At 38.6% G+C, this 23,838-nt stretch overlaps 1 protein-coding gene across 2 annotated transcripts in view; it reads left to right on the plus strand.

Moving 5' to 3' along the window:
• The window catches only part of PREX1 (phosphatidylinositol-3,4,5-trisphosphate dependent Rac exchange factor 1), a 173,598-nt gene that overhangs the window by 136,115 nt on the left and 13,645 nt on the right, over nucleotides 1-23,838 (plus strand). Inside the window, exons 17-29 of one of the 2 annotated variants that reach the window (XM_030009455.2) lie at nucleotides 5,132-5,224; nucleotides 9,481-9,629; nucleotides 10,552-10,637; nucleotides 12,357-12,493; nucleotides 12,897-13,068; nucleotides 14,339-14,526; nucleotides 15,256-15,417; nucleotides 15,969-16,179; nucleotides 17,410-17,671; nucleotides 18,721-18,927; nucleotides 21,344-21,432; nucleotides 21,828-21,910; nucleotides 22,537-22,627. In XM_030009455.2, coding sequence (XP_029865315.1) covers nucleotides 5,132-5,224; nucleotides 9,481-9,629; nucleotides 10,552-10,637; nucleotides 12,357-12,493; nucleotides 12,897-13,068; nucleotides 14,339-14,526; nucleotides 15,256-15,417; nucleotides 15,969-16,179; nucleotides 17,410-17,671; nucleotides 18,721-18,927; nucleotides 21,344-21,432; nucleotides 21,828-21,910; nucleotides 22,537-22,627 — 1,930 coding nt within the window. The remainder of the gene's footprint in view (nucleotides 1-5,131; nucleotides 5,225-9,480; nucleotides 9,630-10,551; nucleotides 10,638-12,356; nucleotides 12,494-12,896; nucleotides 13,069-14,338; nucleotides 14,527-15,255; nucleotides 15,418-15,968; nucleotides 16,180-17,409; nucleotides 17,672-18,720; nucleotides 18,928-21,343; nucleotides 21,433-21,827; nucleotides 21,911-22,536; nucleotides 22,628-23,838) is intronic. The other variant, XM_030009456.2, reaches the window with a different exon arrangement.

The following is a 23,838-nucleotide window of genomic DNA, read 5'->3' on the forward strand; positions in this document are numbered from 1 at the left end:
ACAGAAAAAACAAGCAAACATTGTACATGGACTATTCACTAGTGATTAATGGTAATCCCTAATTGGTCCTTCCAGTCACTCCATAATTCGGTCACTGAAATATTTGCAACAGGAATAATTTTAATATTACTATTATTGTAGTTCTGAAGTGCATCAGTCAGCCTCTGTCAAAATACAGTCCCATCTCAAAAAGTAAACTATCTGAAATGAACAGCACATACTGAGTAAGAAATCTGCTACTTAGAGGGCACAGGTTTTTGTCAAATGAGTAGTAGTCATGCTGAAGTTATGAGTTGCCCTCATTTTCTCAAATAAATTAGCAGTCCCCTGAATGTTAATGAAGAAGACCCCACAAATAGCTGTACAGTAAATGCATTATTACACTTATCCACAAAAAAATTTGTGCCTGACTTCTATTGTATTTTGTGTTTAGCAATTATGAGCAGCTGGAATCCTGAGGCTTTGCTGTTTGTGGAACATCACTACTCGTCTCTTCACACTCATGATAGGGCATTGATTCTTCCCATCCCCCAATCCCACCACAGGAAGTTTAATGAAATTTCCTCAGCACTGGCTTTTGAAACATGCTTTTATACTGCCACGAAATCCTAGCTGTTTAATGGACAGCTTCCCCTACCCCCTTCATCTAAGTTTGCTCTGTCACAGGAGAGCTTGACCTTGAAAACAGAAAACAGAAACTTTGGCAAATATATCATTAGAAATGCCAAGGAAAAAAGTGCTTTCAGTCTGAAAAAATGCACTTCAAACAAAATTTAATACTCATTTATTTGTGCAATTATTTGTCATTGAAGGACGTAAATCTTGACAAACTGAAAAAATATACAACATTGTTTGCATAGTTGAAGAGAATTTGGATTTTGGATTGAGTCCAAGCATTGTGACTTGGTTACTACAGTGTGCTGTCAACTTGTGATCAGAACCTCTACTTGTTAGCCCAAGCCAACCACAACACAAATTAAAGCCAATAGCTTGTAGCTGATTATCAGACAAGGATACTTGCCTGTAGAGATGGGCCTCCATCAAAGTTGCCTAAGAGGTATAATGCACACACAATGCTAGAGTCCCCAGAAGACTATAGTGTAACACTTATCCGATCTCAGAAGAAGAGCATTTCCAGTGATTTCTAAAGATGATACCTGTGTACGTTTGATGGAACATTCTCAAAACTGTCATGCTGGATTGGAGATCTGGACTGTAAGTCTAAACCTCATCAACTTTCCAGACATGTGATATCTCCTACATTCCTCCAGGGTATCCCATATTCCTTATTCTCAGTATTGTGTTGCAGTAGTTGCAGGAGAGAGTAGTTGCCATGTCCCACTGCAGTTCACAGCCAGGGCTGTGGCATGTCCTGGAATTTAACTCATGCAGGGGCCTGAGTACTGTAGTGTATTCAATGAAAGCCAATGGTTTGAGCACAGAAGTCAGGGCTACCTGGGTTTTAACTTAACTTCTCACGTGAACTCACTGTGTGGCCTGATGAAGACCGTAAGTCACTCCATGCCTCAGTTTACCATCTGAAAGTTAGGATGCTAAATCTCATGTATCCATAGGGCTTTGCTACTGCTGTTACATCTAGAATCAGCTTTGAAAATGAAAGTGTCCTTATAATTCAGCACTTCAGATATCAAGTTTTTAGATAATAGATAGTATTATTGTTTGAGTTTGTGTTTTCCATTTTAAACCAGCTAATCCAATAAACATAGCATTTGCCTTAAAATTCTTATAAAAGTACAGAACGCATTTCCCCTACTCTAAGCATGAATAAATAATAGTAATTTGTATTACTCAAATAAAGCCATACTTGGTCCTTAATAAAAATCTTTCATCTTCAGTCATTCCAGGAGAATTATTTTTGTGTGTTGTGCTAATATAAAATGACCTAACTCTGCAAAATTTCAGCAGAGAGAGAGCAAAAGAGAGATTTCCCTTTGTTCTTGGTTACACTAGGGTACCGCAGTCTATTGTAGCTTGAGAATTCAAATCATTGATTTAAAACACCCCTGGGAAGAAAGCCACTAATAGAGCCCATCCTCTAGGGGTTTCTGATCTCCCAAGGAGACAGGCTGGTAAGTCAGTAACAAGAAGCATCCATCATCCAGGTCTATGTGGCCAGATAAGGGCTTTGAGTGGATTCAGATACTAAAAATTACAGTGAACGCTGAAGTGAAAAACATCCTTTGGGCTGTAAATCTTTCACTGTTCAGAATGAACAGTTCCATTTCAGTGGTCAATTTCAAAGCTCACAAACTAGAAGAAACTTTGAGTCATTTTGTATATATTAAGCCTATTTTGCTAATGCGGCAAAACATACCTTTAAAGATAATAGCAGTATGGGTGACTTAGATTCTGGGGCTCCTCACTGGAAAGAAATTTTGTCTTGTCAAGTTTTGTTTTAATGCCCCAGAGCTGTGGTCTTTTGAAAGGCTGGGGAGACTGGAACAGCCTGGGAGATGAGGTGGCAGGAAAATAGCTCTCTTCAAATGAATGCTGCTGAGGGCCACAGAAACCTCATCAGTTTTGTAAAGCATTCAGACTTGACATTATCTGATAAGTCACTGCTCCTTAAGAGGTTTTAACAAGTCAGACTGTTCAAGTGTGTCCAACAGAGAGGAGTTTGTGCTGGAGAGCTGTAGGGAAGGTTGTGAGAGAAGGATGTGCATCCTGGACCCTAGTTTAGGAAATAGTGGTTGATCTGCCTATGCTGCCTCTTCTGCTGCTGATGTCCCCAGGAGTTCAGGCTTGAGAGTACCTGCTTCTGCATGGTACAGGTGTAACAGACCATTCTCTGCGTAGCTTTTCATCTCCCCACTCCACCTCCCTGCACCAAAATTCTGTTTGAACATGTTCCGACTACATTTGCCCTCTGGTTTTGATTAAACATGCTTATTTCTCATATGGTCTCATTTTTTAACGTGGTTGTCTTTCAAAATTCAGCAGCTGCTGCCTTATGTTCAAAAAACTGATTGGATTTCAGAGGCACAGAAATAATTCTTGTAGATGGCAAGTTAGTTAATTGCTTTGGACTCCTTAGGGGTGAATGGTGTTCAGCTGTGGAATTGCAAGGTATTACTACTTTATAATAAAGAACGAATCATAGCCTTCTCCAAGTATTGCATATTGAATATTATCTATAGTCTACCTTTTCATAAAAGAGCGTCAGTATACAGAATGTAAGATTTCTTCTTTACAACGTGGTGATAAAGTTCCTAATGTTGATGCACTTGGGGTTTCTTAAAAGTATTTTGGTTCTTTGCTTTCAAACAATACATTTTTGCGGTACTAACAAACAGAGAAATGTAGGTTATTAAAAATGATAGCATGTAAAAGATCTTCATGCATAGTAATGGTAGCTGCACCCAAGAGATATGTCAGTTTGTGTAGCTGCTGACTTCTAAGTTTAGCAAATCAAAGCCTCCAAATTTTTAAATATCTTTTTCACATACGCTTTCAAAATTCAACAAAAGAAACTGAACAGTCCCTTCAAATGTAAAATGAGAATTGGAGGGGAGAGCTATCCTAGAAATTTTCTATTTAATCCCAAACATGAAGTGATAAACGTACATATTGTGTTGGGCTGAAACTCATTACGCTTGCAACACTTAAAGTCTAACCAGTGATATACCTGATTTTCTAAGCTGTCCTTTTATTAAACATGCATAAATATAAATAGCATTGCTTCTGAAAATATTTTGTTAGAAATATCCAAGAATGGCAAACTTACCTTTCAGTCTTTTTACTTTCCTGTCCATCATTTAATCTGAACATTATCTGATGAGGATTTTTTCCCTGCAGATATATTATGTCATGCATTATTTTAACATGGCTGTATGGCCCCTGCAGGAAAGGATGATTCTATTTCTTTAATTTTTTTCTAAGGTGATTTCCTGTAAAAGGACAAAGCTTATAAGCTGATGGCATTGACTTCAATAGAAAAAGGACAGTATTTTAAAACAGTGCAGGAATCATCAGAATCAAGGAAATAATTCTCAGTAATTTTTTTCCCCAGTGGCATGCTAGATTATAGATAGCTTTATTTTTCCTTTTAACTCAGTTCTAATTTATCAGATGGTTCTCAAATGTGTAGTGTTTGCTCAAATGCAAGATTTTTATCTGGTAGAATTTCCACTTGTCCATTTACCAGTGGGTAGGCTTGCTGTATTTTTTTTAAATGGGAAGTGAGTTGTTAAGCTTTTTTTTTCATTGTTAATGAACCACTAGAAAAGAATGAGTGAAACATATATTTGCCATGATTGATATGATTTTAAAAAATATTTATAAGGCAGGTCTGTGTGACCTCAGTGCAAATAAGAGGGAGCAGATTCTCAGTAGCGAGAACTACCATGTCTTCAGCCATCCATAAAAGGTGCAAACTGAGCATGACATGAGTCTTGTATTTGTTCCCTAACACAGAGCTTGTGTGCCTGCTTTCTAGAGGAAGGACCTATAGATGTCAGAATTGTTCTCTCACTGGTCATCCAGAATTTTAGCCACCAGACTGACTGTTGTGATGTAGATTTATGTAGTGTGTAGTGTTGTCTTTAACAAATAGGCCTGAGATCCCCAATTTATCTGAAACTGATAGCTATGGAGGACTCATAGGTTGTTCATTATTGCGTATGTGGGATGTATTTTAAAGAGTAAATAAATGACTACACTTTGTTCTGTAAGTACATTTACCAATGGAAAATACTGAATATTGATGAATTCCATAATCGAAAAGTGAAAAATCTAATGAAGAATGAAGGGCTAGAAGTTAAAATCAAATGCGGTTTCTAATAGAATAGTTGATTAACCATTACAAAAAAACTCTCAAAGGCGGGAATAGATTCTTCACTTCTTAAAGACTGCAGATCATAACTGCATAACTCTCTGGAAAGTCAGCTTTAGTATACTAAGGGCTCAGTGCAGAAATAACTAGATTAAATTTTATGGCTTATGTTATGTAGGAGATCAGACCAAATGACCAAGTAGTAGTCCCTTTCAGCCTTAAGACATGCAAGTCTATGTCAATCATGGCTTGCAATGAAAAGTCCAATTTCTCATCTCCATCCTCCAGCTTTTCAGCTAACTCCAAATGCATGAAGCATTACTTTGTGCTCTTTTTAAGATTTTACCAGAAGAGGATGACTATGGATTTGACATAGAAGAAAAAAACAAAGCAATTGTGGTGAAGTCGGTTCGACGAGGGTCTTCTGCAGAGGTAAGACCTGACATTCATAAATATTTTAGTTTTGGTAGCTAAGAATATTTCAATGCTTTGAAAAGATACAAAACCATCCTTTTAAAGTCTGTTTCATTTTAAAGGCAGGTAATAGAAGATCAGGTATCTTCTACAATTCCTGTGGTAATAAACTGTTTCTGTAAATTGCTAAGTGATTTGGGTTCTTTGGGTGACTTCCTGAATATTTTTGATAAGTGATAGGACAACAGCAGCATCTCTGTGTGATGATACTGTACCTCAGGTGCATTAGCAACTTAAATTTGAGGAGGGAGGGAAAGTAACATTGTTTTGGGACAGCAAAGATGTTAACTGAGAAATGGGTTTATTTGAGTGAAAGCTATATTTTTAGATTTGTGTTTTTTCCTTAAAAAGCATGCACTCATTTCTCTTTCTGGTATTTTTTAAGAGCTCTACAGAATATATTTGCTTTGTTTCTTTGAGGCACATAGGTGGTCCAAATGTCATAGGATCTGAGTATTTCCTAATCATTTGTTTATCCATACAAAACCCCTGAGTGGATAACACAATGTGATCCTCCATTTACAGAAATAAGGCACAGACAGACCGAAAGTCTATTTTTTAAAAGACATTTAGGTGCCTTTTAGCACCTATGAAGATAAGAGAGGACTAAATGACTTGTCCAGGGTTTCACAGTAAATTGTGGCAGAACACAGAGAGTGCTTCTAATTATAAGTCCAGGACAACCATTACAGAATTTTTTAATGTCCATTTTCATTTGTTGGTCACTGCTTTAGGCTATAGATGACTCCTGGATGACTCACCCAGTGCAAACAGCTGAAGTGGACAGACTGATTTTAGCAAATTGAGAATGTCAAAAGGGAAGGAATTTTGAACTGCAGTTTAATATTAGAACTAAATGATTTCAGTATTCCTGATTCTCGTTTGTTTTATGGTCACCAAAGAAACCAATCCTATGCTCTACCTCATGCTCAAAATCAACATAGGATGGCCAAAAATTTTATTAATCTAAACCTCTGCTGTAAACCATTGCATGACAGATAATCCTTCTGCCCTTTCTTTGGCTGGATGCCTGTGGAATACCCTGCAAATCTGTTGTGTTTTAAGACAACAGGAGCACACAATTTTCTAAGGAATCTTTTTCTTGGTCTTCCAAGACAAACTATCTGTGACCATGAGCCTGTCTTTTCAACGTGATCTTAAAATATTGCTCCAGAAAAGAACTAAATCTGCTTCTCTCTGAACTAGAGGGCTGTCAGCTTATTCTGGAAAGACCTGAGGTCCAACAGTAATGCACTGCATTAGTTACTTGGGCTTTTTTAATTGCTTTGTGATACTAGAAAGATATCCAGCATGTAGTTTTGCATGGCTCAGCAGCTGTAGGCCATTTGAGACCCTATGCCTGCTGTCACACTCTTTAGGGACAAAAATTAAGACATGCAGCTTTGCTTCACAGTGCCCGTCACAGTGCATTGTATTCATTAGGACTGTCAGACTTTAGGCCAGTATAAGATCCCAGGATCACCAATTAAGTGGGAACAAATACATTACTTGCACAGATACATCAAGATTAACGCGTTCTGTTTGAGTTTGGGATTATGATGCTCTTTTTCCTAATATACCTGGAACAAGATTGTCACGCACAGGTTGTGGCAGCACACAATGTTGAACTTCATACATGTGCAACAAGGGTCTTTGGGGTTTTTATTCAAAATCAGAGTTGCCAAGCATTGTTCTTTCTATTATTAGCGTCTTTTATCTTCTCGATTTTTTAGAAACTGTTTTGTGAGCTGTTAGATTTGCCTATGCCAGAAGCAGTTCCCAAACTGTGTTTAAAAGTTAAGAATTGCTAGAACATCAAATTCCTGTACTTGAACTGCAGTTTGGGAACTCTTTGCCTGACGTAAGTGTTCAGCTTCTCAGTTTTGGCCCATAGATAAAATAGTGCCGTAGTGGGCACTGCTCTTGCACTGTCTCTCCTGATCCTGAATGATGAGCAGCTCTCAGCCTGGGACTCTCACCTGCGGGAACTGTCCCCGCTGTGCTCCTGGCAGCAGCTGCCTGTGACTATTAACACTTGCTCAGCTCACCTAGGTGGAGGGTCACAAAAAATCACATAGCAGTGGTTGGTTGATGTGGACTGTGGCACATTCCATACCTATCCCAAGTTCATGGGGCTTCAGGAAGACAATACCTCCTCAGTTTGTACCTTATCTTCCTTTCTAAGCCAGCTCACTTGCAGGTTAATTGGAGCTGGGCCTATTCCCACAGATTTTAATAATAGAGCTGGTTTATGAATGATGCTGTATCAGAAGGAAGCAACAGTGAAAAAAATGATACTTTTGGAGGTGTGGTTGCTGTCTTACTCTGAACAGCCAACTGACAAGCAGATGTCTAGTGTTTGAACAGAGTGTGTTCAACAAGCAGCCAGTTGGCCAATGGCCATGTAGATGAATGGCAAATAGCAAGCTGCTGGCGTTTGGGAAAAAACAGTGGCCCGGATCCAGGCAGCTGCATTGAGTTGTCATAAGGAGCATCCGTTATTCAGAAGCTCTATGACTCGGTAGGGTCTTTACTCTTGGAGACATGCTGTCTAATCTTCCTTAGCCTGGTTAGTTATATCTCAGTAGAGTAGCAGATTTTTATTTGAAAGTTGCTAGTTTGTAGGGTTTAATGTGCAACTTTGTACCTCATACGTTCATGGATTTGCTATGATTATGTGTGCAGATAGGTGTCCTGTATGCACAAGCAATAAGTTAGGAATATAAAGAGGTCATCCACATGTAGAATGATAGCAGGTATGCAAAGGGTTTAGCTAATTCCACCTACGTTAAGTGCATGAGCTACTGCTTTGGGAAAGTCAGGCCTAAAACGTAATGACTTTAGAAATTTATCTAATAATTATTACTTTATAATAAACTCATCAGTAGAAGTAAATGCAAGTGGCAGAAAAATTCCCATTGAATTATAAACAAAAGTTTGTCAAATTCTATCTTAAGTTAAAATCTCTATTGCTGTTTATGCCCATTATCCATTTTAGAGATTATTTACAAGAAAAGAAAGATGAAAAATGTTATTTCCAGGTACACAAGAGGGTGTTTTCAACCATAGAGAGCTTGAGAATTAAATCAAGGAGAGCACTTTGTAGTTTTTCCTTTTAATAGCTTTGATTTGAGGAAAAAAAAAATAGGTTTTTGTAGGTGAACTGATCTCCGACTTTCAGAACACAAAATATATTTAAGAAAAGCCAAGCCTTGTATAGACATAGTCAGCAGGGTTTTCCAGTCCTACGTTTCTAGATTCATTTTTGCAACAGGTCAAATTTCATATGTGGGAGTAGTACTGTTTAGACCTCCTTCTTCCAAGTCAAGAAATTTGTCAATGGATTCCAGGTAGAATAGGAAAAGGTTTGTCACATTTAGAAGAAAGCCCAACTGCTGGACCTTGAAGTGATAGGAAATAATTCTAACCTGGGAAGGGTTAGTAATTTTTTTTTTTTCTTTGTACTGTGTTAAAGGGAATTTTATATTTCCTTGATATCCTAACACCTAGTCTAAGTGCTATGTCACATTTTAACTGGTATAGATCATCAAGAGGTACGTTTAGTGTTATTGTCTGGTGGGCAGAATAAGGGATCTCGATTCTGTCATTGGATCTGTCTCTGACTTCCTGTGTGACCATTGCCAAATAACTAAAGTTAGGCACAAAAGCTAGGAATTAAAATGAAAATCTTGTGGCTTTTTAGGCTGATGAAGAGCCAGTACTTCAATTAAAGCAGAGACAGGTTTTTACCACCACTTAAAAACAGGTTACATTTACTTACCTGACTAGGTATAGTTTGTTTTTTCAAGTCACGCTTCTGTATCATACTGGGTATTGCAGCCAGTCTATTATAGTCCCCTATTTTTTAGTGTGTCCCCCTGCCTTTTTTTTTTTATATTCTTGTTTTTAATAGTCCCCTATTAAAAAAATTGTAGCAGAAGAGTACAAAGATACATACCTTGCAAAGTAAGATATATCTGTGGAGTGGCATATTTATAGAGATACTGGTGATATCTCTTTGTTTTCTGTAAATGCAGACAACTTTAACGGTGACTGACAAATTATTTGATGAACCAACACTGTATAAATAGTGTTCCATATGACAGTAATCTTAGGAACGTCCATAAGTAGAGAACAGTTGAACCTTTGAGCCTGAACTTTCAGAGATGCTGCCAATGACCCAAAGTTTTCTGTGGTGTTTGTTTCATTTGCAGATTGCTGGCCTGCAGACAGGAAGAAAAATATATTCCATCAATGAGGACTTAATATTCCTACGCCCGTTTTCAGAAGTGGAAACCATCTTAAACCAGTCCTTCTGCTCACGAAGGCCACTTAGGCTTCTGGTAGCCACCAAATCAAAAGAGTAAGTGCCAAGATGGGTAGACAGAGATTATCTAGAAACATCACTTACTAAATATTTCTTCTACAGTTTGTAGTGAAAACTGTGTAAACACTTTGCTATGCAGAAGCTGTTCAATAGGAATACAAATGACTTAAGTGAAAGATACAAGAGTCACAGGTAATTTTTAGTGTTGAACTTTTTGCTTCTAGAACAGGTTAGGATCTATTCTCTTTATACTGCAGTTAACTTCTGGCTTCCTTGTGCACAAACAGAACTGAATCACAAGGACTGTCACTCTGCCTCAGGTGAAGCTTCTCAGACTCTAATATATGTGCAAGGGAAAGCAATTTCTACCCCATTAAAGCTTGGCTTATTTTTGGATGACTCTAACGATATCAGCCCTTAGAGTTTTTCAGTCCATTACTGTATCTTATAATGAGGCTTGGCCCTGTTAATATCTTGTGCATTATTAGATTCTGTAATCCCAGAATTTGCCATAGAATTGAATAACTCAATGAGCCCTTGATGCTGAATTCTAGTCCAGGATGTCTTGTCCAGTCTATTTTTTTTTTTTTTTTTTTTAATGGAAAAGATCCTCAGCTGGTGTAAGTTAGCACAGCTGCACCGAAGTTTGCCTAGAAATGGAAGTGAATACAAATACCATAGAAAGTTTCTGTCCTGTGTTGTTCACTTAAAGATGTAATAAATTTGGAAGTGCCAAATTTTAATTAACAGAGAAAATCTCCCATCTGCCTTGGAGAATGAAGACGGAGTGGGTGATTTCTTCAGGTCTATTTATTTGTTATTTATTTGTAAACTATGTGGGTGCTTTCTTTAATCCAAAACACGGTTATGAATGCCAGGGAAAGATGCTGTTAGAACTGCCCAGAGCTCTGGCAGCCTACTTAAAAGCTGCTTTCTCTTCTCCTTGATTTACCTGCAGGATTATTAAAATCCCAGATTGTCCCGAAGCACTTAGCTTTCAGATACGGGGAGCAGCACCACCGTATGTTCATGCAGTAGGAAGAGGTAAGTAGAAAGGTTGTGGTACAGTTAAGCTTGGAATACAGCTAAATATATATACATGTGTATATAAAGTGTGTGTGTATATCTCAATCAGTCAAGACAGATGCAGGTTTCATTGTCAAACTTGTTCTAAACAAGTTCTGACAACTTACTTTAATGACCATAACGACTAGGAACCCCTGTCACAGAGAAGGATTGCACTCATATGTAAAACCATAGAACGAGATAGTTCCTGACTCAAAGTGCTTTTAATCTAAATACAGTCTAAGAAAATGGTATCGTTATTATGAACTGAGTGTTGGGTCACTAATCCCATCAACACAAAACAAGGAATAACTTAATTCTACAGTAGAAGAAATTTGGTGGTACTGCAATCCACAGTACTGTGGAAAGACTCTTGAGAAAGCATTATCACTTCAGCTCTTGCAAGCTAGAAATGCGCTTGCTTAGTGAACCTAACCTTGTTTCTTCTAAGACTACTAAGATACAGCTTTACAGCCACAGGCAATAAAAATTTAAAACTGAGGTGGCTGAGAAAAAGTTGAGGTGTAATGCTGTCTGTTGCTTCCTCAATATTTTTGCCTGTGGCCAGCCACAGTTTGGATCACTGTAGTTCCAAATGTGCTATGGGATCAGCAGGTTGGTAGACAGATCATGTTTCTTAATGGACATTACAAAGTATGATATAAGACTAGAAGACTACTTCTCCCTTTACAGTGGCTTATACTGCTATAAATTACCAACATAAGATAGAGGCAAACTGCTTTTCTTGGTCTTTTTAAAAGGAGAAAACACAGTTTGACAGAGATATTTATGACTTTCATAACTGAAATGTGAACTGAGCTACAAATAAAGCACAGCTCTAACCTTTATTTTCAGGAGGTGGAGAAAATACAACCTTTCAGACATGTACCACTTCCTTCCTTCAGAACAAATACATATATCCAGATATGTGCAGTTAGTACACAGACAGCAGGCAGCACCCAAGTGCAACAATGTTCTCAGGGAGACACATTTATCACACCCTTTCATAACAGGACCTATAGTCACTTTTTAACAGTCTGAAGAGTGCAAATTGGAAGTGCCAGCTGGAAAGATTCTCTTTTTTCAGGATTTTCCTAGCAAAAGACAAAGTGCATTTGGAATAAAACTGTATGAATTTTAAATGATGGTGACTTAAAAAAGTTAATCATCTTGACTGTAAATTTCTACGAGCTGAATTTGGGTCTGAGTCTTGTTCATATGAATCTGGAATAAAGCCATTGAAGCTGGTTATTGCACTCTAGACTTAACTCTAGTTTTAAAGTACATCATAGTCTGTTTCTTAGACCATGGCAAATTGCGTAAAATGCAAGTGTATCTTTCAAGGGCAACAAGGTAAAACAAATGTAACTGCTTACATTTAAGCAAGACCTCAGCTGACGTAATCATAAGGCTAGAAGAGCCGAATGATTTCCCACAGGAATTTCAATTTCTAGCATGAATGCGTTTACATCTAGGAGGTCTCTGTTTTTCCCAGCACTACTGAAAATATGAAGGATAGATGCATGATGTTTTCCTTATACAACAAAGCTCTCAGAATATGCTTGGTAGCAAAAGCATGACAGCATTCAACTAGCTCTTCTTACTCTTCTTAACCAGAAACCCTTTGCAAACTTTGCAATTTTCTCTTCTGTAATCAGATGGCTTTACTGTCTAACTCCTTTCCTGTTGAATTTTCAGGTTCTGAGGCTGCAGCTGTAGGCCTTCATCCAGGGCAGTGTATTTTGAAAGTTAATGGGAATAATGCAACACATGGAAATTATATGGAAGTTATGGAGCACTTTACAGCCTACAGGACCAGACAACAGGAAGCACTGGTATGAATACAAAACCTCAAAGGAAGCACGTTAATTTCTGCCCTTCTTCTGTCCTCCCTTTCTGTGCTTTTATGCTTACTAAAAAATCAGAAAAACAGCATATAAGTATCTCTTTTGACTTATTTACTCCCATGCCAAGGTCCTAGTATAACTGAGGGAGCTGATTACAGTTGCCTATAGTTGCAAAACATCTACAAATAATATGTATGCCAGTTCATACGCTGCATACAGTACTAAATACTATTAGCTATTGCTAAAACTAGAAGTTCACCCAGATGTTGATCTAGATTTTATATTCTCTGAAGTTCAGAGGAAAGCTGGGGGAATTCACCTTTGTAGTCCAAACATATAGAGATTGGGCATTGTTATTGAGGTCATAGCTGAAGCCTGTATCTCTTGAAAGGGATTATACCAGTGGGTGTACAGAACACACGAAGATGCTGAAGAGGACAGGGTTCAGCAAGCAGCATCCACTGCATATCTGAATGGCAGTCATCCTGACTCCAGCAAAGAAGACTCTTCACTGGAAGGAGGTGCAGAATTGGATCCACTTCAAAATAGCCAACAGGAATCAGGTAAAGACTCTCATGGGGGAAGGAAAGTGTCATTACTATTGTAGAATATCTCTTGTCTTAGTAAAGCTTTGTAATAGAATGAGGTCTGCCAGAGGAAGTAGTCTTATGCTGCAGTTTCTTCAGGAGAAGAAAAAATTGAAATACACATAGAAATCATACCCCTGTGACTCTCTGATCTTTACAAGACAGCTAATTTCTGGAATGAAAAGGCTCAGCATTTTTAGAATCGTTTGGTAACCCCTGCAAACCAGGAATTTATGGGCAGTAGCAGCTGGAGAGGGAAGGTCTGCAAGTAGCTCCGCCTAGAATAATCTATGTTTTCTGTGATTTAAGATTAAAGATTTAAGATTTTAAATTACTTTGATCTGGAGCAAGTTTTCAGAGCATGTTACCACTGTGTCAGCAAAAGGTGTGGGTGTATTTTCTCCAACTCAGAAAAGTGTAACTCAAAAAACCCACTGCTTTACCTTCATGTTGAGAGCTTATTCAGAAAAGCGGATGTTAGGGGAGAATACTGAAGCCAGATTCAATCCAAAGGACTGAGCATGGACTCTGAATGGCATTGGCAACTTCTCCAGGAACAGATGCACATCTGTGTGGATCCCATTTAAGGTCTGGTGAGCCTGGTAATCTAATGGTCAAACAGTGCAGCTCCACAGTGGAACAGCTGGAGCAGTGCCCTGGTAGAGGCATGTGAGCAATTCTCTGGCAAATCTCAGTCTGACTGTAACTTAAATCTCTTGTCTGGTGGCAATAGCATTGCTGTGTGTAAAAAATGTTATCCTGTCACCCCACCCCTGCCCTGCCATCTCAGTCTTATAGCTGCACAGAAAATGCATCTGGAGCATTTCCTAAAATTGGACAGAAAAGTGGCAGTCTTCCAGAGGGTCATTACAAACAAGACTCTGAGATTAACATACTTCACTTCCCTTTGAAAGCTTCTGCTGGGGTCTGTGTGTCTGAATGCTGAACAGAACTGGAAGTAGTGTCCTGTGCATGGATGTGTGTATGTACACATGGAAGAACATCAGAATGTGGATTGGAGCATGTGGATTGTCTAAACCTCTATCCCTGTCTCCAGTAGTGGCCAGCAGCAAATGTCTTCCTCAGAATATGCTCCCAGCCTCTAGCAGTATGTAGTTCAGAGACTCCTTGAGCCAAAGGTTGTGTCTTTGCGTTTAATAATACCTCTCAACAGATTTCTCTTCCCTATGCATGCCTGTATTCATGTGTGCTGCCAAACACCTCTAATGACTTATTTTGGTTCCAGCCCAGACACCACAAACCATCAGCTCTCCACTGGTCATTGGTGAAGAAACACCTCTCATTAGCCTGACTGTGGATAACACCCACCTGGAGCATGGGGTGGTGTACGAATATGTCAGCAGTGCAGGAATCAAATCCTTTGTCCTGGAGAAAATTGTAGAACCAAAAGGTTGCTTCAATCTCACTGCAAAGGTACCAGAAAACATACATGGCCAGCTTCATTCCTAAGCAGAACAGGGAAGCCAATAATATAGGCATTTCTCTGGTGGCTTGGCTTGGCTCTTCAGATTAGGTTGCACATGGTCTTCTCAACCTCGCTTGGAGTTTTCTTCATTAGAATGCACCAAGTTATAATAGCTCGTTTGGTATGAGCAAGTCAGCAAATGCTTCTAGGATTTCAGCTGTTGAGGTAGAGGGAGGGGAGCCCTCAGCAGTGGAATTCTCGCTTTTGTCTGTCTGGTAACATACTCTTTGCTGATACTCAAGATTAATCTTTTCAGGCAAGAATTTGCCTTACCTTGGAAGAAAATCAAGCAGCTTTTTCCCAACTGATAGGCTGGAAGGGTCACTAAAGGAATCAAGTAGAACTGCTGCTATTGGAAAGCAGCAGTGCACTTAGTATTTTGGTCATCTGTGACAATAATGAGCTAATAGTAAATGTTTCTGTCACATCCCAGTAACATTATTGTTATGTCCCATGTGATCCACTTCAATTATTCTAAAATTTTTTGAGGAATGTTTTATGATGCTGGGGATTAGACACGATAGTGGTTCTCAGGCAGTAATAAAGGCAACTTGTTCTGAAGGCTGCTTTATTCAACCATGACAGCATGGGGGCTTTGACACTTACTCAGTGGAGGAAAACTGTATTTTCCCTCACTGTCAAGTCTCTTATCATTGACATCCTGTCTTTTTGTTTAGATTTTAGAGGCCTTTGCTGCAGAGGACAATCACTTCGTAAGGAATTGCAAAAGACTTATATCCCTAAGCAGTGCTGTGGCCACCATGCCCCAGTATGAATTCCGGCAAATCTGTGACACTAAGCTGGAAAGCATTAGCAGAAGGGTCACAAACTACCAAGAGGTACAACACTACTAGTTATTGGTGAAGTCTCAAGACAATACTTCGTTGTGATAACTGGGTCTTAGTATTCTTTATTAATGAATCCGAACTGCTTTAGAGGTAGGTGTTCTAGAGGCATGAAAACAGCTCTGCAAGTTACTGAAATTGCAAGTTTTGAGGAAAAAAGACCTTATCTGTAAACCACTCCGTTCAGCTTGTCAGAGCTGTGGGTTATAACATATTATTGTAGGTTCCTTTCCACCATATCATTGAATAAATATGACAACAGAATGGTCAGTGTCTGATTTAAGATGAACATAAGTGCATCATAGTGTAAACAAACTATGTGTGCTTTATTTCTGCAGTTACCTGGGCTGTTTGAAGAGAGTTCTAGAAGGTGTAGCTAATTGCTTTCCTTTGTTGTTTTATGAGCTTTTTTTTTAATGTGTTATTCCAGCTGCAGCAGAAATCATATGATTCTGGAATAGGAGGCAGAAAGAGAAAAGGATTGTCTGTATTGCATCATAATTTTTTGCAAGTGAAGTAGCACACACTTGCTTTATTTCTCCCAGTTTGCAGATGAATTGAAAACAAAGGTGAGCCCAGCCTTCAAACAAGCCATCATGGAACCACATTCCCTTAACAGCATGGATTTCTGCCCCACCAACTGCCATATTAACCTCATGGAGGTATCATACCCCAAAAACACTACCTCAGCGGGGAGGTCGTTCAGCATTCGCATTGGACGGAAACCCTCTATTATTGGTCTTGATCCAGAACAAGGTGATAATTAACTTTCAAATCATACTGATTTTATCTGCATAAAAAGTTGTGTCTTTCCACTGCTCAGCAAGATCAAAATAAGTTTCAAAGAAACACAGTCTTGCTGGTACCCTTTTTTCTTCCTTAAAATTTTAGAGTAAAATGACACCCTCCTTGTGTTGTAAAATAGTAATGCCTTTAAACATAGAGAGGCTTCAGGTAATATGTTTTTACTAGCTAAGCAGTGTGGTCATCTCATAATAATTAAGTGTCCTGGAGTATTGTTTAAAGCTAGTAGAGGTGACTTACTGACTGAAAGAAAAGTGAATGGAGGCTGATAGTCGTGCTAGTGCTGTGAAGAGAGGCTACATTCAGGGGGAAAACATGAGTGAATCAGATTGTAGTGCTGTTTTCTTTTGTCATTACTAAATAAATTCCATGCCTTGGAGCTTGAAGTCTCTACTTTGTCAAGGGGATCTATTTTCTGATAAATAGCTGCTACATAGCATTTGTCCTACAACTAGATTATTTTAATTCCAACATTTCTTCATCATGATCTCACCTAATATGCTTCTGATTCATTGTCTTGTGAAGGTCGGAGTGCAGGAATGTTTGGAAGAGACACAGGGAAGTGTAGACTAACTAATATTCTGAAGAATGGCACTGACTATTCAAAATGAGGTTGATTAAAGAAGCCCTGCTCGCTTGAAGATATTAAAATTCCATTGTATTCTTAATGCAAGCTAAGGTGGTTAGCGAAGTACCATACCAAAACTGTCAGCATTTTTAAATGAAAAGGAATTCTATTTATCTTCTGTAAAGACATAATCCTGTTTCTTTTTATATATATGTGTGTGTGTGTAAATGTTTGTAAAGCTGGAATAGTAACACAGACCAACTCCTGAGAACCTGAATTCATTAACATTTCAGCAAATGCTTTTAGATACTTTTCATGTTGTCTGTACAAGTATATGTGTGGATAGTTGCTGTCTTTACTTCCATAATTTAACTTGTTTCTGGACTGCAGTAAATTCAAAACATCTAGTTGGCATGCCAGGAAAGAAAAACCTCCTTTTTTTTTTTTTTTTTTTTTTTTTAAAGAACATTTTTGTCATAGAATGTAATGATATTAAATAATTCTTTGAAATTTTATTTTTTCCCGTTCAAATTCCACCTATTGTAAACTATCATTATTGGGATGGAGTGGGGAAAGTCATGAGAGCCATACTAACTAGACCCTTCAATGTTTAGTAGGTACCTTAAATCCAGTCTCCTATACTCAACATTGCATCACCACTATGGCTGCACCATCCTGGAGATGTCTGACCCCAGAAGATGGAGATGTTGATGGTAGCTTTGGCCAGCAGAATGGAGGAACAATTCAGGAAGAAAGGGGACTCAGTTTTCTGCTGAAACAGGAAGATCGGGAGATACAGGACTCATACTTGCACCTTTTTAACAAACTTGACATTGCAGTGAAGGAAATGAAGCAATATGTCATTCAGATAAATAAGTGAGTAGAGAATCCTGTATGCACGGCAGAGAGCAATCCGGATAAAATGGAGGCATTAACCTCAGAAATCACATTGTGCCTATTGGCCCCAACTGTCATACTCTTAGACTCACCCATTCACACACGCACTTGCATTACAGCTCCTTGCTGGTTGTGTCAAACGTACTCCTGTGCAAGATCCACCAATGTATATATTATTGTCCTTTGCTCCTAAAAGTCTACCTGAATTCAACAGCCTCTGTTTTGCTTACTGTATATTCCAATATAAGAATCTATTTGGTGCCAACAGTGGTTTTGGAATTCCATATAGACATAGTCCCTACCCTTGAAATTTTGTCTGTCATAAGGCAGACTAAGCAAAACTTGTGATTTCAGGCAGCTTTCTTTATGGCACTTATGTTTTCCTTTCCTCTTTTTGTCTTTTTCTTTTTCTCCTTCTCATCATGGGTCTCCTAGGAGTAGTAATGAAGGATTTGAGTAGTGCGTCTGTGTATTGTGCACAACTGGCAAGGTTTTGATAGCAGGGACTGCAGGGGTGATCTGTGTGGCCATAAGACAGCCTAAGCTGCTCACAGCCACTTCCAGGAATCCCAGTAACAAAAAAGAAGAGCCTGTCGTGCACCAAAACTTCAACTGACCAGAAAGCATGTGGATCCTTGGCTCAAGTGTATTTAAGAAAGGGTGGTAGCTGCTGGGCAGAGCCGGCAAGCTGAGGCACTGCCCCACAGGAGAAACCCAGCACCTTGGATGGAGAAAGTGAGGACTTTGGCAAACTAAAAACAGGGCGCTTTCAGGCCACCATGGTTACAGGGATTAAGCTATTCCTTATGGAGGTAGGGTACCTATGGAAACAGGACCTTTTGTGAACTTAGATTCATGGATTTCAATGAACCTCTTTCAGAGCTTGCAATTTTACATAGCTGTAGTCTATGTAAAATGCTGGCAAGGTTGCTTTTGATTTCACATAGCTGTATTCCAGCCTTAGTCATTATACCTCATTTATGAGACTACCCACCAGTCCCTGAGAGCTGTATGTTCTACTTTTGCAGACTTTTGTCCACCATAACAGAACCTACAGAAGGTGGTGCCTGTGAGCCACCATCTACTGAGGAGACATCTCCACCTTCCCTGGGAACAGAAGAGAGTGATCCTGACAAAGCTGAGCATGGTGGAATCAAGAAGGTCTGTTTCAAAGTTTCTGAGGAGGACCAAGAAGACTCTGGACATGACACAATGAGTTTCAGAGACTCCTACAGGTCAGTCTGAAGATTGTGCCACTCTTACCTTACTAATATAATGTTTCAAAGCTCTAATGGAGGTATGGTTTCAACAAGCAGGTTATTTTCCAGTTAGTCAATTATTCTATATTCACATAGTAAAGTATTCACTAGCTATAGTTATTTCATTACATTTATTGTCATGGAGACATATACAGCAAAAAACCTTTCCTCATAACAATGCCAAAATACTAACGCTTCTAGAAAATTGAATAAAATGAAATAAATAGGTCTAGTGTGACTTTACCTTTCTGTATCGTATAGCTGGAAACTACAGAAGCTCAGCAGAGTTTGCAGACTGCTTGGTCTTGTAATCGCTGCTGTTGTAAGGGGATGTTTCCATTCAGTTGTGCAAACAATTTCCCAAAAGTCTAAGACACTGAGAAACAGAAATGGACATCGAGTTTTTTATTTTTAATGGGCCTTTGAAACCACAAATGCAAATGTTTATTCAGGTGTCTCAAAATCTTGTTTTTGGGACGTCATTGACTGCTGCTTCTCTGGGAATATTTGCTACCAAAGGAAATCGCACACACTCCAAACCTGTCTTTTTTGGGAGGAAACATTTGGAAACTCAACTTCAGAAGAAGTGGAATAACAAATTGCAGTCATGTCTGACCATTGCAACTTTACATCCTTAATAGGCCATTTTTACATTTACAGAAAGGCCATAGGACTTTGCATATAAGAAGGAATAAAGACACTTTACAGTGGGCTGGAGGATTACAGTAACCTGAGTGAACGATGTGTCTTTGAAACTTCCATGCTACAGGCCTGATTCTTTACTTGCTCTTGGTTTTGTACTAGTATAAGTAGGAATATGTTACATTCATGCAGGAGTGCAGAAATGACAGAATCAGAGCAGTTCACGTTGGAAGGGGTCTCTGGAGCCTACATGGTCCCATCTCTTGCTCTGAACAGGTCCAACAAGATCGGTTGCTCAGGGCCTTGTCCAGTTGAATATTGAATGTCTCCAGGGACAGCAGATACAAAGTCAGTAAAGAAACAGAACCAGCACTTACAATGTTGAGATCTGTGGCATCTATTTATTGTGTTAGATTTAAATCTGCACATGTGCTCTGAAGCTGTTTTATTGAAATGTGCTGTATTTCTTTTGCTGTTAAGAGGAATCCCAATTATGAACGCTGTTTAGTTTAAATGGTTCCTGTAATTGAGACTAATCTATTCTGCATAACAAAGTGACATCACAAACAGTCTCTGTGGGTCTGTCACTGCTTCCAAAATTCTGCACGTAAATGTAAGATGAGAAAGATTATTCTGTCTTATCTTTATTAGACGGAGGCAGAGAATTAAGCATATATTACAGATAATAGTTACTCAAGGGGGAATAAAATGTTTTTTGATGGTTTTTGATCTGAAAAACTACTGAGGAGCTACAAAAATAAGTAAATTACAGATAAGAAAATATCTTGTTTGCATTAGCCATGCTTCTTTCTCCGAGATCATTTGGAGGTGTAATTCAAATTTCATCATTTCAGACTGTGGAGTAGTTGCCATAAGTATTAATCTTCTTAAGAAAAAATAGATTTCTTTGATAATAGGTTTAACAAAGGACAGGCAAGAACCCCAGTTAGGGTTCTTTCAATTGCTCTTATATTTTTCTCTCATGTCACTAAAATAAAAACAGAGGAAGAGACAATATGGAGAGTTTTGTAGGCTTTGTTTTGAGTTTGTGCCATTAAAAACACTGTGTCACTTAATTGGAGGGGGACAGACTGAGATCCATACCCTTTTTGGTTACTTTTATTAAGTTATGATTAGTGTAAAGTGAACTTTAAACAGAGGAGAACTAGAATTTTCCAGGTGTGCATGAGCCAGCATCGGTGCGAAGCGAACTGTAGTGACTCCTCTGCTTCCTGAGATGGTTTTAGGATCTGCAGTGCCTGATTCTCTGATGGTATAGATTCCTTAAATTTCCTCTCCCATCTCCAATGTCTGTGCTACTGCAGCTTCAACATATGCTGGAGTTGGATGCTGTAATGTCCTGAGAATTGGTAACAAATGTTGAGTTTAGTGGAGATTCAATCTCATAGATTTTAATTATTTCTCCCCTACTCGATGCTCGTAGAGCATGCTTAATGATGCGACCCAGATGAGGTCCCTGGTGGGAAGTCCATTTTCATTATTCATAGGATCGAGGCAATATATTAAGCATTGAGTGGTCACTAGAAATGGAAAAAGACATCCTCTTACAGTGCCAGCCCCAGAGGCCTTGCTTAATGGTTGTTCTGCCTGTAATTGGTTTTTCTTTTGTATATGCGTAACAGAATTAGTTTTGGGGATTGCAGTGTTAATAACAACAGAATGATAGTATATCAGAGACTGGGTGTAAGGACAGCTTTTTTTCAATCACCTTCTTTGCTTTTCTTTCCAGTGAATGTAACAGTAACCGGGACTCAGTGTTGTCATACACCAGTGTACGGAGTAACAGCTCTTACTTGGGCAGTGATGAGATGGGATCAGGTGAGTATATGCATAGGTTACATGCATATTTCTCATACCAGACACCTTAGTAGAGCTGATAAGACTTTGCTGATTATAAGCACTTGCATGTTTAAGTTGCAAATGTAGTTTCTTCAAAACTAGTCACAAGAACGTAAAGCTAGAGATTTGTTCTTTTTCTAATGAACCACAGTAAATTTGGAATATGGAAGAGGTTTTAGGCAGGGATAAGCTTCTATAGTTGTCAGATATTTGCATTATATGAAAAATCATGAGTATTTTGATCTATGAATTAGAGAAAAAGCAGCAATCATTTTTCCACGACTCTGGTGTGAAGGTGTGCTTGTGTCATCTCTGGCTTCATCACAGATTACGTTTGTAAGACAGTTAAAGGCTTTTCATCTTTCCTTTTTTAGGAGATGAGCTTCCCAACGACATGAGGATTCCTTTAGACAAACAAGACAAACTTCATGGCTGTCTGGAACATCTTTTTAACCAGGTATGTAAAGCATTACTCTTACACAGAATTGCTTTCTCTTTATCAATGTCAATTTAAGAAATTGGAAGTATAAAATTGTTCAATGAAATCGTAGTTTGAGGGAAGGCAAACTATCTTGGGGTACAGTGTAAGCAAGTATATTATAGTACAGTTTGAGGAATCAATTTTGTCAACATTTGAGTTGTCTTGTGTGATTTAGGCAAGGTTGACCTGCCTTATCTCAGGCATTAGACTAAGGGGAAAAAAGCTTTCATGAGAAAAAAAAAAAGGAAGAGGTGAACAAAATTCTAATACCTTGTATGATCTAAATGGATCACATTTACAGATCTCAGGAGAGTCCTCACAAGTTTAGCCAACAGATGTCTTTATAGGTGTATAGCACCAGAGAATTGTTTTGTATTATCTTTTATCTCATCAGGATGTAGATCATCATTGTGCAAAATGCTGTATTCAGTGTGAGGCTCTTGAGACCAGTTCATGGTTAGAAAGTCTTAATGCCATTTGTCAATGAGAAATCATTCCAAAATACAAATAGTGTAATGGCCTTTGCACTTTCCCACAAGAGTTCTGTTCAGATTTTCATCTGCAAATCTTACTAACACTGACTGAAAACATCCCAATTGTAGGTTGATGCAATCAATGCACTTCTAAAAGGATCAGTAATAACTAAGGCCTTTGAAGAAACCAAGCACTTTCCAATGGAACACAGTTTGCAAGGTAAAGAAAAAGGTTGATTGTATTTAATAAAGTGATTTGCTAGTTCTTGAGAGCTTAACATGAATCCACATGTGCTGTATGGCCACAAAGAGTTACTTAACTATGCAGTCTACCCAGTTGTACATTAATGGCAGGTACCGTGACTGACCATTGAAATTTTGCATCCTTAAAATGTCATTTTCACATGAATTCCTTCTGAAGAGCACAGAACGCTTTTCTGTTATATGCGCTGAATCCTCACAGCTCTTGCACAAGTCCCCAGATCTATCCTTTGATGTGAACACAGATATGTATCTCAAAAAGTACGAGGTAGAGATAGGCCAGATACAAGCTAAATGAGCACTCTGATAAGCTGATGAGGGGCTGATGACTGTAGATCTGAGGCACCAAAAGGTTCTGCCTGAGGTTGCTTAATGACTTACTCATCTGAAGAAAAGCAGAAAAATTGCCAGAGTAAACTCATCCTCACATGACACTTATTTTGAAAACTGATTCCCATAGAGAGCAAACATATGATACCATGTTTTGTTTTTCCTCAGGGAGCACGATGAGACTTTGGTCTTAATGGTTTTGGGGCCCAGGATGTGGTTTCTTCTCTCACTGAAATACACAGAACTTTATTTTCTGAATATTTGCTGCATTTCCTTTCCCACTTGAAATCTGAAATGTTTCCTACTATTCCTACTGTACTTCAGGTGCTGTAGTCATGGCCTCCTCTGTAACCTTTGACAAGCTCTATTTTTAAGTTACAGTGGCAAACTCTATAAGTGGGCTTCTTCTGCTGTTTTTTTTTTTTTTTTTTTTCCCCTGACTCCAGAAATAACTCCTATGGAGTTCTGTTAAATGAACTCATTTCGACAAACACATTCACGTTTATGTAGAATATCTGTTAGTCTTTTCCATGCACTCTTTGAATGAAGTGAAGAAATAACAGACACCTTGTGTTCACTTCCTTTATTTTATTTTGCTTAAACGGAGTGTCGTTTATTAAAACTAGATTAATCACACTGAGAGAGTCTTTTAGTTAACTGAAGTTAACTGAAGATCCCACATTCATCACACTAAGGGACAGACAAACCCTGCTTACATTCAGCTGGAATCCTGGACCAGAGCGTCTTATTTAATAGCTACCATAGACACCTTTCAGTGATGGATGTAAATTTGAATGCTTTCCCATTTCTGTTCATGAGCAGTTATTTGGCACAGTTTTT

Source organism: Aquila chrysaetos, chromosome 3, assembly GCF_900496995.4.
Source record: "Aquila chrysaetos chrysaetos chromosome 3, bAquChr1.4, whole genome shotgun sequence".
NCBI lineage: Eukaryota > Metazoa > Chordata > Aves > Accipitriformes > Accipitridae > Aquila > Aquila chrysaetos.